Consider the following 18,544-nt stretch of genomic DNA (forward strand, 5'->3'; position numbering starts at 1 on the left):
GGACCGTACTATCACTTCGTATAATCGAAAACTTCGTAAAATCCTGCTTCGTATAATCGAGAGTTTACTGTAGTTCTCCGTTTTTGTCCCTAAGGGTATTAAATCTTACGCCCCTTTCCTTAAAGTAGTTCCTCACTATCCTATAGGCGGCCTCTACTTTTCCATGTTTAAGATTGTTTTGTACGTCTTCACAAATATTTTTCATCCACGTTTCTCTAGCCTTCCGTGCTTTACGACATATTTCGTTCCTTATTCTCTTGTAATAATTCTGTCTTTCTGCTGTTTTCGCCGCCTTGTATTTTCTTCTTTCTTCAATGAGATCTAATACTTCATGCGTGATCCATGGTTTTTTCATTACCACTCTTCTTTTACCAAGAACTTCCTCAGCTGATGCCTGCAGACCACTTCTAATGGTTTTCCAACTCTCTTCCACTGTTTTATTGGTCTTGTCCTCCCCTAATCTCTTTTCTACAGCTTCTTTAAAAGCCAGTTGATGCTGAACCTCCTTCAATTTTTCAACCTGCCATATGTTTTTCATGGCTTTCTTCAATTTTTTAAATTTAAGGTGGCATTTCATCATAACTAAGTTATGGTCACTATCGATATCTGCCCCTGGATAACTTTTGCAGTCCTTCACCTGGTTCCTGAATCTGTGTTTCACTAGAATGTAGTCGATTTGGAATCTTCTAAGGTCTCCTGGCATCTTCCACGTGTATCTCCTTCGCAAGGGACTTTTGAATAAAGTGTTGGCAACCACTAGCCTGTGCTCAGTGCAGAATTCAAGTAGCCTTTCTCCTCTTTCATTTCGGTTACCTAACCCATATTATCCAGTTATCATTCTGTCTTGACCTTCGCCAACGACAGCGTTCCAGTCACCTAAAATAATAAGATTTTCTTCCCCTCTTACCTGCTTGATAACTTCCGCTATATCTTGGTAGACATCTTCTACTTCTTCATCTTCATAATCTGACGTAGGCATGTAAACTTGCACCGCTACAGTAGCTACGGGTTTCACCAATACTATCCTTTCATTAAACTGCAGGTAGCTTTTAACACGCATCCCGGCACTATTTCTAAGCATTATGCCTACTCCAGCATTACCATTTAGCGATCCTGTGTGTATCATTCTGTAGCTTCCCCTCCAAAAGTCTCCTTCCTGGGGCCACTTCATTTTGCTGATGCCTAATATGTCAAGGTTCATTCTTCGCATCTCCACCTTCAAGTTCTCTAGCCTACCGCAGGTATGAAGTGATCTGACGTTCCATGTTCCTATTCTTAACATTCTATCTCGTTTGACCGATGTACCCTCTCGAGTAGTCCCTGCCCGGAGATCCGAATGGGGGACTAGTTTACCTCCGAAGTATTTTACCCGAGAGAATTCCATCATGTCATTATGTAAATTGAGTGGAGTAGCTGGGACTCCTCGGGATGATAATGTGGTGGTTTCCCCTTGCCTTCCACATCGCAGTACTACAGCCGTTAAAGTAAATGTTACCACGCCTGTAGTGAAATGTGTGTCACTGTACCGACCAGTATGGTCTCCACCTTCGCACATGTGAAGAAGAGCTGCTGCCCTCTCCCCCGGATGATGAGAGGCATAATTATTGTCGGCCCCTAGTCGCCAAGTCACGGTATCTTCACAGGTTTTGGTATCATTTAAATGGTCTACCTTACCCAAGGGTAGCCCAATACCCCTCAGAACACCACCACTTTTTGTCCACGACTGCTTATTTGACGAGAGAACTCGCTTATCTCGCAGCTAACCTCTGTATCTAAAGGTCGACCCACCAATCGCAACCCGGTGGAGGCACTGGGTGGCTTTAAGCTCAGCCGTGATCTTTGTAAAAAAATAAAATCCGAAGCAAAATCATCTGAATTACTGCATTAATACTAGGATGCACTGGGCTTATTATTTCTGTTAGAGTCCCCTTCATAAAATGGAAGTGATCGTGGGCTAGCTGCATTCACAGGAGCACCGTTTTCTTGTTTTCCAAGCCTCGTAGTGTGCAACCGCGATCCTTGATCCTGGATGCAATTCCCGGAGCAGTTGCTACCCGGGCAACTTGTGCTAGACACGACTACGTGGTGTGTTGCCTGACAGTGTGGCTTCCAATGTCGAGCAGTGGTTTTGAAGCATTCGTGCAAACCACTTTTTTGTATCCGTGATCACACAGCCACCGCGTGTGGTTTTCGAAACCAGGCCTTACATGGAGCATTAGTAATACTAGTACAGCCATGTTATCGCCACTAAAAAGATCGCGAGCTGGCAAAGAAAGCTCTCATTGAGTTTGGGATGCACTCTAAAATAGCAGAATAACTGCATGAACAATAAACTGTTTCACGTAAATTATGAACATTGAAAGACACACAAGCGAAAGTTTGGGTGATCCGTGTTTTCCGGTTATTCGTGCCGTCTCTCCCCATCATTAGCCCATTGGGATAATCGGGAGTGTACTGTAATTCAATTCATACTCCCACTAACTCGTAAATAACAGAAATTACGAAGGGTGATCGTAAGACATTTCAAATTTCATCTGGTATGTCCATGTCGCATTTCATTAAGTACCCTATCATATCACAAGAGGGTTGACTGCAGGCAGATTATCTGACTCAGCACAAATGTATCTCTCATTTATGCGGATAAAGAAGCTGGTAGTAATAGTAATTAATATTAATATCCTAGTTGAAAATCCTGGAGATAACTTTATTAAATGAAAATCAGACAAACCACAAAGCAAAGTCGCTGGAGGAACTTTGGAGGTTCAAGGAACTCTGGTGCCTCCCGCTCAGAACAAATAGCAAAATCCCAAGCCAACAGCATATATGACAACATATATCACCCATCTCCAAAATGGTGACACTAACCTTGTTTTTTGTTCTGTAGCATTGTCTTTTTAGAGCAATTTTATATTTCCATCATTGATATTGGCTCTCTAACCTTTGAGTTCATTGTGATTGCTTTCCCTTGTTTCATTAACATTGCACTTCGTTTTTACAGAATACCTGGGCATTTGACAAAGAGAACATCATTCATGCTGATCAGGAGTGTGAGGGCTTTTCCAATGGACGGACTCCCAGTGTTTCTTCTCATATGTCCAATCGTGTCCTTCAACCCATTAAATGCAATAGTGAGTGCTCAAGTGAGTTCAGTCACTTGACTGGGAGAACTGACAATCACAATGTATTCACACCGACAAATAATGTTTGTGTTAATACTCCCAAGTGGTGGAATGAGAAGCATCCGGGACTGGCTCCGTTCACGGATGAAGTGACTCACTGTAAAAGGAATGGCTGTAGCACTTGCCAGCTGAACCGACTTGTTGGCCATTCAAAAATTCCATGTATGGACCCGGTGCATCCGTCACCGGCTAGGGATTTTCCTGCTAAGTTCTGCAATGACTCGTACTGGAAATGGAATTCTAATGAAGAATTGGAAACGCAAGAGGAAAAAGACTTCCTATCCCATGGTAACTTTTTACATATTTTTTATATTAGGTGCGCAACTATGTTCCCGCCGTTTTTTGATCGAAAATACAACTTTATCGCAAAAACATGGTTATAAATGAATCATTCAAAGTATTGTCCATTGCTAGCTACAACTTTTCCCCATCGTTATGGCAGAGGTCAATACCGTAACAGCAAAAGTGTTCATTTTTTGAGGCTACCCACGAATCATGCCATTTTTTGGTGTCTTTGTATGAGCACTACTGCAGATGAGCCAGACCATGTGCCATATAACAGAACAAGTAATAATCAGATGGCGTAATATCTGGAGAATACAGCAGGGGGGGGGGGGGGGTCAGGACTTCCCATTTGAGCGATTACAGGTAGGTTTCAACAGGTTTTGAAATGTGGGGTCGAGCGTTGTCATGCTGTAGAATCTCTTAGAATCATAAGGAAGCTTTTGCATAAATCCCAACGCATCCAATCGCTTGGAAATGGGTTGGTGAGTAACTCCTAATGCATAAGCAAGCTCTTCTTGAGTTTAGTATTGATCTTCATCGAGCAATGCCTCCAATTTAGCGTCTTCAAAGGTAATTGGTCTTCCTTCACGTCAGCATTGGAATGCCCGTCTTTGATGCATCAGAAGCAATCATGGCACGTTGTTTCACTTAGAGCAGCATCTTCGTAAACTTTTTGAAGCTCTCGATGCACATCAGCCTCTGTTTTCTTCGAATGAAAGATGAAAAAAAAACTCTCTGCAAATGACAATTACCTGGCACAAACTCAGACATTTTCACACAAAAATAAGGATATGATGCTAAAAAAAACTCGCCATTGTTGTCGAGCAGTTTGTTTACCAAATGTCTAAGCTTGATTCGTGACGTTTCCGATGCGTCAAAATCGACCTGTAATCACTGCTGGAGACATTAATTAACAAACAGCAGGAACTTTGTTGTGCACCTAATACTTATGACTACTTACTTTCGCTTATGATTACATTACAAGAGAATGAGTCCAAAAGTAAGTATGCATGGATATGTAACGGCACGGGCCCGCAATGCTGGTCGCATGTTATATAAGTGTGTGGTTTATTGCCCTTGGTGTCAAGAAGTGAATTATCACCCACAAATATTTAAACTTTTCAGCCCAAATTTTATTTCCATGTGAAATCCTGTATGCTGTATGCCAGGTAAATCTGTATGCTATTGGTTTGATTCATGGCCCAGGGGAATATTTCACCTTAATAATTAATGAGAAATCTTCCGACATTTATTTCCTCAGTAATTTTATGCTGTTAGTTTTATATCTTAGTCAATTAATATCCCTCCCTCCAGCTCCATATATGTTCTTACTCAGCCAGTCAATAAATCTATTTAATTTGGGTAGGGCTTGGCTCAGGGAACAAGTGTGCAGTCCTCAGTTAGAAAAAGAATTTGGCTGCCATGTATTGTGGAATTAATGCTATTATGCTGCCATAATGGCATAATCTCTTTAACGTGTACGCTGAAGAGATGGTAAGGGAAGCGTGGGATGAGTTAGAAGCTGGAATAAAAGTGGGAGGAATGATGTTCAAATCAGTGAGACTCGTGGATGATCAGGCGCTGATTAGCCAGTCAGCGAGGGGGCTTCAGGCTCTAGTGGATGCGTTATACGAGCGTTGCGAGGAGTATGGGATGAGGATTAATCACAAGAAAACTAGGGTTATGCGGTTTTGTAAAGCATCACGAGCGAGGAATGTGAGACTTAAGATAAAGGTGGGTGGTGAAAAACTTGAGCAGGTTGAGCAATTCAACTATTTAGGCAGTACGTTAGAGGAAAACGGATACAGTAGTAAGGACATCAGGAAGAGAATTGCATTAGCGAAGGAGGCGTTCATGAACAGGAAGGAGCTTCTAAGAGGATCGTTATGTAAGAGTTTAAAGAAAAGGTTAGTGAAGATTTTGATCTGGAGTGTAGCTCTCTACGGTGCAGAAACGTGGACACTGAGGAAAGAAGACGAGAGAAGATTGGAGGCATTCAAGATGTGGGTATGGAGAAGAATGGAGAGGGTGAAATGGACGGAGAGGAAAAGGAACGACGAAGTGCTGGATATGGTTGGCGAGGAGAGGCAGCTTTTAGATGAGATACGGAGGAGACAGAAGGTATGGATGGAGTCAGTGCTTAGCGGTGAGGGGATGTTGAAAATGGTGTTAGAGGGTAGAATGTTAGGGAAACGAGGGAGGGGAAGGAAAAGAATAGGATTTTTAGATAGATTGAAAGGGAGAGGGCCTTACTGTTAGTTAAAGAAGGCAGTTGCTGGAAGGAAAGGGAGGCTCCCAGATCACTTCTTGCGTACTCCATGGAAACCTACCTTAATCGGTAGAATACTATAATAATAATGGCATAATGTAGGGAAATAAGATTGGACTGGGAATTCATAGGATATTCAAAGCAAGATAAAGATTATGCCTTGAGCACACAGCTTGCAACACTCACAGCTAAGCTTAAAGCCGTTGATTACTTTTACGATTATAAAGTGTATATGATTGGCTGCCCTACAATTGAGGTTAACAGACAAATGAACAAACTTAAATTGGATATGTACTAATTAACTGCACGGGGCTTCCAGTAAATCCCAGAAGAAAAAACCCCACTTCAAATATTCCAAATCCACCTTACAATTGTATATAATTTGACTCACAATACGCAAGACAATAAGTGCTGACGAGTTCTCTGGCAGAGGAAAAGACACATAGGCAACTCCTAAAATAATGTTGGGAAACACAAAAATTACTCTTTTACGTAGAAAGTTGGGAAGTGTATGGTAATATTGGCTGATTTAAGAGAAGAGAGTGGAGATTAACAGACATATTTTTGTTATATTATTGATTAGAGACTGTTTATTATTGAGTGTATTGGAATGTAATGCTTATAATTCCGTATGAAATTAAAAACCAAGTGGCCGTAATTAAATTTGGACCTAGCTTTAAAGAAGCAAAAACAACAAAAAAGTGATACGTACAAGTTTTGGCTCTGGTACGATTACTTTTCAATGTTTTCGTTGAGGAAGCTGTTAATGAAATCAAAGAGGAAGTGTCAAGAGTGACTATTTGTGGTAAAAAATTAGCTTACTGCAATTAGCTAGCCAATGACGTAGCTGTCTTAGCAGCGGCAGAGGTCTTAAGACAATTCTGGTAATCATGGAAAGTTCAATGTGTAGGTGTAGCCTGAAAATCAATGCCTAGAATACCAAGTATTTAGTATGTCTTAGACAAGATTCCTATGGCAAGCACATTTCTTGAAGCATATGGCTTGTGTGCCTTATTTTGCGTGGGAACCAAATTTTGAGTTACCAATAAGGTAATTTTCTTTAAAGGTACAGTCACTTTCAAAAGTTTTAGGACAAAGTTAGTGGCGCCACTTCTGCTTCTCAAGAAAATTTAGTTTCCCTTACTCCATTTGTTTTCCTTGCTCACGCACTGCAAATATTTCGCTTCCATGTGAAGATATATGAACAAAGAGGGAGAAGTTACTTGCTAAATTTATCGTTTTGTTTCGATCTTTGATGGATTTAATGATTAATTTCGTGTGCATACTCTGTGTCCTTGCTCCAGTTTTCACTGCTGGTCTGATATTATGTATTACAAAAATCTCAACGCCAAAAGTCGTGGTGGCGTAGTGGAGTTAATGCGACGTCGTCATAGTAAAGGTTGTTGGATCGATTCCCCTGCTCGGAATTAAGATCTCAACATATTTTTCCTTGGTTACTCCTTTTGTATTTAATAATGGGTTTCAAATAATTTAAATTCGCTGTAACCGTTACATACTTTTTTTAATGGTAAATGGTAATATACAAGTTAAGAATTGGGCAAGGGTTGACGTATCCTTTTTATGGATTGCTAGTACACATTTTGAACGTTAGGGATTTGCAAAAGGGGTAACCGTAACCCGACGGTAAGGGGCGCATTCAAACCCAGCGTTGGTAGTAACTTAATGATTTTAGATTGACAATGAAGGGTCACGCATAGTAGTTGATAATTAAAAATTTATTACTTGGTTTAGAAAGCTGTTGATTGTTATGATTCTCTGTAATGAGCTCCATACTTTTTCACCCGTCCCTTGAGACGGTTGATATGTGTGTCATTATATGACGTCCAACTTGACTTACATACAGCAAATAGCCTTTATAATTATCACATACTACTTCATTTGGGTTTTGCGTTGAATGTGTTTTCTAGTTTTCAACCAATGCAAAGATCCAACTAATTTGTCAGAACGGATTCATCCAAGTAATCGGCGAGCTGATAATGGAAACCTGTTGATGTTATACCCTATTGCGAATGCACAATCTAGAATTTTATCCAATGAATTAGAAGAAGGCCTAAACAGCCCTAAGAAATAAAAAATATCTTAAGAGACCTCTACCCCATCATCAGTGGAAACCACAGTACTTCCAATCTCCTCCCTTCCCGCCCTTCTATCACCTACAGAAAGGCACCCAACGTGCGCAAATATTCCGATCCACCCGCCCCTCTCTCCCCCGCACTGCCGCATCTTCTTCCTCCTCAACGTGCAACCGCCCAAGATGCAAGTGCTGCTTCTTGTTTCGCTCCACCTCCCCACCAGTCATCAACAAATCTTCCTCTTCTCCTTTTTCCTTTAAATACTTCCTTTAATTCCATCTACCGACTATCCTACAATTTCTGCCCTGCCTACTACATTGGAGAATGCACCATGGCAGTATCCATTCGAATGAACAACCATCGCCTCTCCACCAAGTCCCCCCCATTCGTTGAACCAGTACTCCAACACAAAATAGTTCCTTCGAGCAGTGCTTTTCCCTTTCCTAAATCGAAATACTACCAGAAAATTCACCCAGTACACCTGGGGGTGGAAACAGCGTTCAAACTGCCAGGGCTGAACGTCGCTCAGTAGCCACCAGCCAATCCCTCCCCATTTCCCTCTCACCTCCACCCACCCCTTCAACCTCCCCCCCCCGCTAAACTCCACAGAAGACGTCAGCAATCCTGTCTCACTCATTGAGAATGGTGGGTAACCCGATAGAAACGTCTGAAAAACATTTTGTGAGTGTCCCTTATTCAGTGTTTCTATGTTATTTATTTATTTAATCTAAGTTTATTTATGTTCATAAAAAAGTCGTAAATCGTGTTAGTTACACTATTTATAACTCGAGAACGGCTACATATATTTGAACGATTTTCTCGATGAATAGAATTTTTTGGATTCGTATCAACCTCGAATAGCAGAATTAACATTTAAAAATAATATCAGTTCATGGAAGAAATTAATATGGATGCTAGGGGACATTTTTAGGAGTTGGCAACACTTCAACAGCTCAAGTTCAAGTCGATCATTCTACTTACTAATTGATCTGTTTTGTTTTTACCAATTTAATGACTGAGCCTCTTAAAAATTTTTGACTATCGGTAAAGGCCGTGTTCTTGTCGACGAATCGAGTGGATTTATTTCATATCCTCGGCATTTTTGCAATTTCGTTTCATCGAAAGATGAACTCCTCTACAAAGTGCTCTCGAACATGACTGATGAGCACAATAATCACAAATTTTAGAGCGAGCGAGCAATTTTGGCGGCTCAGGACGAAGATGTGGATTACATCATCGAAACTTCGAAATTTGCAAATAATTGGTAATCTGCATTTACTCAAATCTATTGACTGTGTTACAAAAATAGATGAAGTCACCAACTATCCATCTGCATTTTTAAACTTCTTAGATGTGACTACTGGCTTACCAACGCACAATATACAGCTGAAGGTTGACTCGGTGTTCGTGAACCTTTGAAACCTAAAATATGCAATGGAACATGTTAGGTGATAAAAAACCGATAATCAATGCGATTCACACGGTTATATTCAAAGGAAAATTCAAAGATGAGGATATTCTCATTCCAAGGATTCCCATGATCCCATCTGATATGCCCTATGAGTTCAAATAAATTCAAATTTCGGCTTCGTGTTTCATTCGCGATGATGATTAGCTAATTACTATGTCAACCGTTGAGTGCTTGTAGTCTGAATTCAGGAAATCCATGTTTTTCTCATGAACAATTATATGTGTCATGTTCAGTGTTGGTAGACTATCCGCTTCATTTGTTCGTGCATCTAATAAAAAAGCAAAAACTGTTGTAAATCAGAAGGTGCTAGTGCAGAATAAACCCAAATGTGTAGTGTACACTCGGGTTCATTTACATACGGGGCACATTAACGGAGTGCACTTTTACCAAACCGAGTTATAAATGGCTCACCACAATTTGGACTTTATTAACTGCTTTATAAAACCACAATGTCTAAATTTTGATAAGTTAAAACATAAAAATTAGAAAATTCACAGAGAGAAATTCTGCGTAACATGCCCTGGTCAACCCTATGTAGATAGAGAAAATGCCTTTCTGACAAGCAATTGTAATACTAATTGTTGTAGTTTTATTGAATTTTTTCCTTACGGTAATATAATAAGTCAAAAATGATTCAAATCGGTACCGCCGCTCATTATTTATAAATGCTGTAACCAAAATGTTCATTGTGAAATATGATTTTATACTTTCCTGGCGAATAATGTGCGTAAACTCTTCTCGGGATTCCCACCGGGTTAATGTTTTTATAACGGCCAACGTTTCAAGTACCGTCTCGGCACTCATCATCAGGGCTGAATGTTGATTTATTTCAAATAAATGTTCATTGATTGCTAGGCGGTGCGAAGTTCGCCGGGTCAGCTTGCATAAAAAACAAATTAAGCCCTTTATAAATTATGATTATCTGCTGAATAATAATTATGACAGTAAATACGCTGAAATTAAAAATTTTCAAAAGAAAAAATATTAGCTTCGGTGGGGATGCGAACCTAAGACTCCAGATAAGCAAACTAACGCTCTAACCACTTATCCATGCCACGAATTACTAATAGGTGGGAATGAAAGATATCCATGGTTTTGAATTGGTAATCATGGGAACAGGACCTGAGAACCGTGAACCATGGAACAGCGAACTAAAGAAAAGCACGTGGTTCAGAAACAACTTCATCGATAACTCTTGAACTTCTAGGCTATGGAAGAGCAGAGGAGCACGCGGTTGAGTCCAGCCTTACGCGGACAGATAATTAGCATGGTGGAGGGCGGTAAAACAGTTGCCCAAGTAGCTGGCCAGCTCAATTTGTCCCGGAATACCGTGTATTACTGGGTACGGCGTTTTAGGGAAGGCGACGAATCCCTGAAGGACGGGCGAAGAAGCGGCAGACCTCGGGCCACCAACGATTTGGAGGACAACAGGATTCGCCATTTGATTGAGGGTAAACCTCTCAGTGTTGGCGGAGTAGCTGCGATTTCCAGGGAGGCGCAATTTGGTTGCAGCTACGCAGCAATTAGAAGGCGGGTGATTTCGCATGGCATTCAACACCACAAACCTGCCCTAAGGCCTTTCTTAACTGAGCAGCAGAAGCATTCGAGGATGTTTTTCAGCAGAAATAATTTAGTAAACGACCAGGTTTTTTGGGACTTAACTATTTTCGCGGATGAAAAAACTTTTCGCAGCAATCAGGAAGGAAGAATAGAACTGTGGAGGGCAAGGAATACACGGTATGAAAGCATTTCTTTCATTTCTTAAATTGCTAATATTTATTTCTATTGTTTTGTCAATCATGATGGAATTGATTAATACAACATGAACATATTACGTTCATAGATACGATCAGCGGCACATCCTTACAAGGAATAACTCAGGACGCCTCAGCAAAAGTTATTGGGGTGCAATGACGGCTGCAGGGCCTGGGCCTATAGTTTCCACGTCTCCAAGACTGAATGCAGAGGAGTACGTGGGTATCCTGACAAACCATCTTCTGCCGTGTATTGAAACGGTCGTTCCGCCTGGCGAGGAAGTGACTTTCGTCCAGGACAATTGCCCAATCCATAGGGCAAATATCGTTTCTAATTTTTTTGAAGAGCATCCACGGATTCATGTTTTGCCATGGCCATCTAATTCCCCAGACTTAAATCCCATAGAAAACCTTTGGAGTGTAGTGGTGAGAGAATGGGACATTGGGAATGAGCGCAATCTGGATGCGCTAGATGGTCATGTGCGCCAAATATAGCAATCGATTGGATGCTGTCCTCAGGTGTGCAAGAATTTAGTTCGTTCTATGAGCTCCAGACTGGAGGCGGTCATAGAAAATAATGGCAGTATTACTCGCTATTAATTAGATAAAACCAACGCTTACGCCTTCCGAAGAATAATTTGCAAGCTTTGCCATTTTTGTATCATGTTTTGATTTTTTTACTTTTATTGGTCGATAAAAGAATTTACGAAAATTTACAATTATTTTTTATGCATATGTACTGAAAAAAACACGGCAATCAAATTAACAATTTTAAAGTTTTCCATAAGTTTTGGGTTCGCAAGTAATTATTTTTGATTATTTATTTAATTATTATTTTCACTTTAAGTCATTTTTATTTGATCATTCGGGGAGAGATGATTGATATCCACAAATTTAACTTACCTGGGATTCATTTTATAATTTGTCATGGTAGTAGAATTTACTTCATTCCTTTAGTTTTCACTTTTCAATATTTAAAGGTTTATCTGTTAAACGATTCTCAGTTAAGTTAGAAAAACTTGAAATTATTTAAGAGTTGTAGTGGGTTATTGAGCTCTACTACCCTCTATCGCTATATGCCTGCTACGGTAGGTGTATAGCATGTGTGGGTAATTTCACGGACACAGATTTTCGTTTTGACAGTGCATAGGTAATTCTCTCCGAGGGCTTTTTTCAAAAATCTGGTGGTGGTGGACATTTTTCTGTTGAATGTCGTTCCCATCCTGTGTGGTGTGTGGGTAGCACTGCAAGTACAAAATATCTGTCCGTCGCATGTGACGTTCAGACCCTTGGCACCTTTCGTTAAGAACAAGAGAAAGCCGATGCCAGCTTTCTCTACTCCCTATCTTTTTTAACATGCTCTGAACGCGCAAGTGAAGTTATTTGTCGTTTGCCTTAACACAGTACATGAAAGAGGATTCAAATATTGGCGAATTCCTTATTTCTGCCATCTTTAATAATGATATATATGCAGGGGTGCCGACTCATAAAAAAATATTGGGGAAGCCCATACCGGGGGTCTTGCCCAGGGAATTTTTGTTAATAGTGCGTTTAAAAGTTTAATTTCGAAGCTCTATTTCGAATCCCTAGACTAAGGTTTGTGGTGATGAACACTGTGCTTTATCACCCATCTCAAGGGACGGGTGAAAAAGTATGGAGCTCATTACAGAGAATCATAACAATCAACAGCTTTCTAAACCAATTAATAAATTTTTAATTATCAACTACTATGCGTGACCATTCATTGTCAATCTAAAATCATTAAGTTACTACCAACGCTGGGTTTGAATGCGCCCCTTACCGTCGGGTTACGGTTACCCCTTTTGCAAATCCCTAACGTTCAAAATGTGTACTAGCAATCCATAAAAAGGATACGTCAACCCTTGCCCAATTCTTAACTTGTATATTACCATTTACCATTAAAAAAAGTATGTAACGGTTACAGCGAATTTAAATTATTTGAAACCCATTATTAAATACAAAAGGAGTAACCAAGGAAAAAAATGTTGAGATCTTGATGCCGAGCAGGGGAATCGAGCCAACAACCTTTACTATGATGACGTCGCATTTACTTCACTACGCCACCACGACTTTTGGCGTTGAGGTTTTTGTAATACATAATATCAGACCAGCAGTGAAAACCGGAGCAAGGACACACAGTATGCACACGAATGTAATCGTTAAATCCATCAAAGATCGAAACAAAATGATAAATTTAGCAAGTAACTTCTCCCTCTTTGTTCATATATCTTCACATGGAAGCGAAATATTTGCAGTGCGTGAGCAAGGAAAACAAATGGAGTAAGGGAAACTAAATTTTCTTGAGAAGCAGAAGTGGCGCCACTAACTTTGTCCTAAAACTTTTGAAAGTGACATTCCGAGTTTATTAGAAATGTAAGTTAATTTCATCTGTCCTTTTTCGAATACAAGTCCATCCTAAGCTAGCACTGAAATTGAAAGTTTCAGACAAAATAACAGACTAGCTATTATAATGAAAAATATCGGATTAGATTTATGAATGGGTACTATTTCAAGTGTATTTATGACTGGAATATAATACTATAGGGAATAACATGGTTCAATCTAAAAAGTGGGTTGATTCACAATGGGTAGGTGTAGCATAAAAAATGGCAGAGTACTTCATTTTAAGAACTGTCATTCTCACCTGGCTAACTAAATATTATTGAGCTATATGACTTGTAAATAATTTGAAGGAGGAAATTAAAAACCATTCCATCTACTCCTCCCTTGAGAATTGAGTGTTTAAAGTTAACAAATGCAAAATCCATTGCATCGAATCCAGTGCTTTTCGCTGGGATAATACTTCTGGGGTCTTCATCACAGAATGAAATTTACATTTCAACTTCTTGCCTAGATATTTATTCAACAAATTCAGCATGATCTAATGAAAATAGTAGATTTGTAAGGCGGTTAAACTGTCAAGCGGACAAACTTTGAATTGAATGTATAATATGAAGGCCAATTCCTGTTTTTAGTGCATTGCCAACTTTGAAAAATGTGCTGAATGTGTGACGCGGAGAAATAAGCAGCATAATTTTGGTGGGGAACAATGTTGAAATAAATCCAGATACAGGCATCCCCCGAGTTACGTAAGAGATGCGTTCCGGCAGACTCTGCGTAAGTCGAAATTTACGTAAGTCGAACCTTAGCGTTAGTGCTTCAGAGATTTCGATCGGGGCGGTGAAATTCTCAGCGGAGAAATGCGCGGTAAATTCTCGGTGAAGTTTCATTCAATTCACTGGGATATTCATGAACTCTACCGCGTATTCTTACGTTATTAGATACAAAATCGATAAACATTAATATAGTCTGAGAATTGCATCTCGAGCATTGCTAATCAAAATGCGTAATATTATTCCCAGAGTTGACCGATTGCGTGGATTCGGGAAAGTACAGTATCTCAACGCTACATTACTAAACTGATTACTTAAATTGATTCATTATGTTATACTGCGATCTAAGGGCCCAAAGAATGCATTGTCTACCTACCTATAGTCATTATATCTTCTGCCTTTTATATATTACGTTGATCGATGAATCTGGTGGTTTCACTGTCACAGTTAATACACGTAGGAGGAGAGTAGGATTACGAGTAAATAACACACAAAAAATACCAGTAAATTACTATATTCTTAGATACATTCACACGCACATACCCTCAATCTTTCACGCACGGAAGCATACTTTCATTCTCTCATATCTCAATAAAATAACGTGAAAATATCATCATTTGAATATTTACTTCGCTGGAAACATCGAAGAGTATTTCCAATGCACGAAGCTAATTAAAAGTGAGCTTTTATTCAGCCAACTCCGTCTTTAACGTGCAACAAAGTTAGTGGGGAAAAGCTTTCAATGACGCAATATTCATTTACAGTTGCACACAATATGAGAGAACGAGAAAATACAGCTTAATAAAATCTTCCGCCAGAAGCATGTAAACAATTACGCAATTAATATGGTATGTCAACTTTTTCTTAACTTTTTCGCGGCGTTCATTGCCAACGCTCAAAATTTGAATGCCGTTACGTGGGTACTAAGCAATTCTTTTCCGCAATAAAAATTTCTGCTTGAACTTTATTTTCTTTTAATCCCACAGATGGAAATGTCCAAACTTAAGGATACAATTTTTAAATAGTTGAAAGTCTGAGTTCGGGTGTGTATGCTGTGTAACAAGCTGTATGGTATAGGAGTGAGCGCAACCACTTCCATCGCTAGAACTGCAAATTTTCACGTTGATTGCTGACTTGGGATTTATAAGTGATTTTTCTGCAGAAATTAATGAAATTCCTTCGAGGAATGACAAAAAGGGTCACTTTGTTATTTTTAGTGCGTAAAAAACTCGAAATTTTTTCTACCACAGGTTGTACGAGCGAATATCTACTTCTTCGCGCTCTCATTCGAAAATTAACGTAATCATTTGAAATACGGTTATCACTTACGTAAGTACGGATTTATGTAAGTCGAGACATACGTAACTCGGGGGATGCCTGTATGTACATTCTGCATAAATGACCCATCTATTTCATCCACTCATTCACATTTGGTCAAAAATTAACGTTTCTTTCCGCTAGTCTCTCAATAAAGTCAAAGCCTGTCTATATTTCTGTTGTTTCTTCTGACTACAATTTTGATCCGTTCGAGCTGAAATTAGCTGGTTTATGAGAAGAGGAAAAAACAATTTCAACAATTTATTCATTCCCCGCGGTCCTTAAAAGCCCCAACTTTTATTCTCATGTCAAAAGCATGGAAGCATATGCACATGTCTATGAATTATCTTCTCCTGTCAGAAATTAATTTTTCTCGAAAGTCTACATCAGTGTATTTCTTTGGCGGGCTTAGAATTGGAGCTAAAAATGGGGACTCAAGACCAAAAGTTGTAATGCCAATGATTGAATGCAAATAGAATATTAATGGTTATTTAGGTTTTTTTCGTGTTCCTGACAACAGCAAACAAACTTGCAAATATTACAGCGTAGAGAAAAACATAGCATTTTGATAAAAGATAACTGCCATAGCCTCATGGATTGATGCTGGATAGAAAGAGATCAACATTGAAAATTTATTCCTTTTCCCCTCCCATTCACTTTTTGACAAATAAGATTTTTAGAATACCAGAAGAAAGGGCTTACAATCATAACTTGAGCAGTATAAATCTAACGCAGTTTTGCACTGCTTCAAATAACGTAGTAATGTAAACATATTTTGCCATGTGAAAGATCTTACATTCAGTTCTAAATTTTGGATGGCAGGTGCTATGAAAATATGTATATATTTTGATAGCACTCAGCAAACACTGAGATTCTCCTCTGATGACCAATAAAAATTAGCTCAATAATGACCTTGGAAGGAAAAATTCTGGTTAGTTTTGATTTCTTACACTAATTACAGTGATGGTCACTAATGGCCCTCAAAAATGTGTGCGTAAGTTGGAAGTGACCCTAAGAAAATCTCATTTTTTACACACTATTCTGCTTTACAAATTTGGCATATTTATAACAATACATGAAAAATTAGCTCCATAACATTAATCGTAAATTCAGAATTGGTCGCGTCACCATAGCCTGCAAAAGTGGCATTTTACAGGGGTATAGAACAGCCTTAAATAAATTAGGACATGCGAAAAAGCTCATATCGTGGATAAAATTGATTGAAGTTTCTATGACCAATTATGTTTTGTCTGTCATTTCCTTTCTGTAATTTATCTTAATACCTAGGTCCTTCGTATTTCCCATTATTTCCATTTACCATTTGAATTATTATGTGGACCAAAGACTCCATTTCATGGCTTAGGCATGATGGCTTAATGGATCAGCTGCTGCTTAGCTCAATGGTTTTTAATTCAATCAGCAATATCATCTTTTTTACGCATTCAAATTTGTTTAACTGCATAATATCCAAGCATATATCCAAGCAGTAAAGCGAGGGACGGACAGTTCCTAGATTTTTTCAAATCTGTATCCAGATTGGATGGTTGATTTCAGGAGTCGGATCTTCAGATATTTTCGGATCCTAATGCATTTTTAATTGCCTGCTATAAAACGAAGTAATTATTCACGTCTCTTCTTGGTAAATGCAATCGAAGGAATGCTATTTAGAATTTCGTGCATATTTAAATATTTTAACTGATTAAAAATCATTTTTATAAGCTTTCAAGTCATTTGGCAGTATGTATTCAAATTTTCCTCACACACGTTTCTCCCAAAAATTGTCACTTTCTCATCGCATGCTGACTTGTGTTTCATCTAATACTTTAGTTTGGGTGAGGTGGATTTTGCTATTCCTCGCGATAGTTTCACGCCACAGCATACGTTGAGCTCTTTTTATCTCCATAAAAATGTTTCCACTCATGAAATACATATTTATCAATATATCGTCAAATTAAATTGCAAGTGTGCAATCTGGGACATAATTAACAATGATTAGAACAACATAAAATTCACGAGCGATGAGGTGTGGGAACAGAACGAGAAAACAGCTCGGCGATCTCGAGAGGAAGGGGGGAGGAAGGTAGCAGAGCCATGTAAAGGAGACGAGAAGGAGCACGATCCTCCGTCTTTCAAGCAACGAGGCTACAAATGAGGATGTTAAGGACAAACATGTCAGATCTTGCTATTTTGTGATGTCATTGCCCTCAAAGCAAAGCCAGGTGTGGTGTGTGACATATGTAATGGGGTGCTCTCATAAAATTAAAATGCCTATTTTTTTACACGTATTGATAAGTAAGTTGAAGTTATTAAGGTTTGCAAAATATGACCTCATAATCCTCAATATTCTTATTACTACAGGGCTTCAAAGTTCGCTAAAATCTAGAGATGTGCGAATAGTATCCGCGAATACTCGAATACCTCGAATATTAGAAAGTATTCGATATTCGAGGTTTCGAATAGTTATGCGAAAAGTACCGCCTCGAATACCTCGAATACTTTGAATTTCGCGTCATACACTGTCGCACGCACGTCGTTGGTAGTTGACTCGGAAAAATGTAGAGAACTGTATTCATTTAGTGCTCGCAGCGCCGTTTTACGCAAGTTGACGAATTACATCAAATTCGTGGATTTTAGAGGTGAAAAGAGTTCGACGAGGGGAACCGAAAATGGTCGGGTGAAAAAATCCGAAAATCCCCGATTCCCCCCACCAGGAGAACCTCAGTGCCGTGGGATAGCAACCTTAGGGCATTTCCCATGATCCGCTATCCCCCTCCATTCAGCACTCGCCTCACCCACTCTGACGCTTTCCTCTTCTCCGAAATAAAAAAAAGGTCACAGCTCGCGCAGGGATCATATTACGAAGACCTTAGCTTCGAAAAAATACCGGGTTGCACGAGAACAATAGAAACGTGTTTCCGGCCCTCCCTTTTCTCCCCCACTGACCTTTTTTTTCCTACCAGCTTCGAAGTTCTCCATTTCTGTGGAGGTCAACCGCTGAATGAGTCATCTATTAGCACAAAAGGTGTCTAAGAATGACTTTCG

The 18,544-nt window shown here is 39.3% G+C and overlaps 1 protein-coding gene across 2 annotated transcripts in view; it reads left to right on the plus strand.

Moving 5' to 3' along the window:
* LOC124170568 (mitogen-activated protein kinase kinase kinase 7-like) overlaps positions 1-18,544 on the plus strand; it is a 131,036-nt gene that overhangs the window by 78,208 nt on the left and 34,284 nt on the right. For both annotated transcript variants that reach the window (XM_046549368.1, XM_046549367.1), the window contains exon 9: positions 2,999-3,467. In XM_046549368.1, the coding sequence (XP_046405324.1) occupies positions 2,999-3,467 (469 nt within the window). The remainder of the gene's footprint in view (positions 1-2,998; positions 3,468-18,544) is intronic.

This window comes from Ischnura elegans, chromosome X (genome assembly GCF_921293095.1).
Source record: "Ischnura elegans chromosome X, ioIscEleg1.1, whole genome shotgun sequence".
Classification (NCBI taxonomy): Eukaryota; Metazoa; Arthropoda; class Insecta; order Odonata; family Coenagrionidae; genus Ischnura; species Ischnura elegans.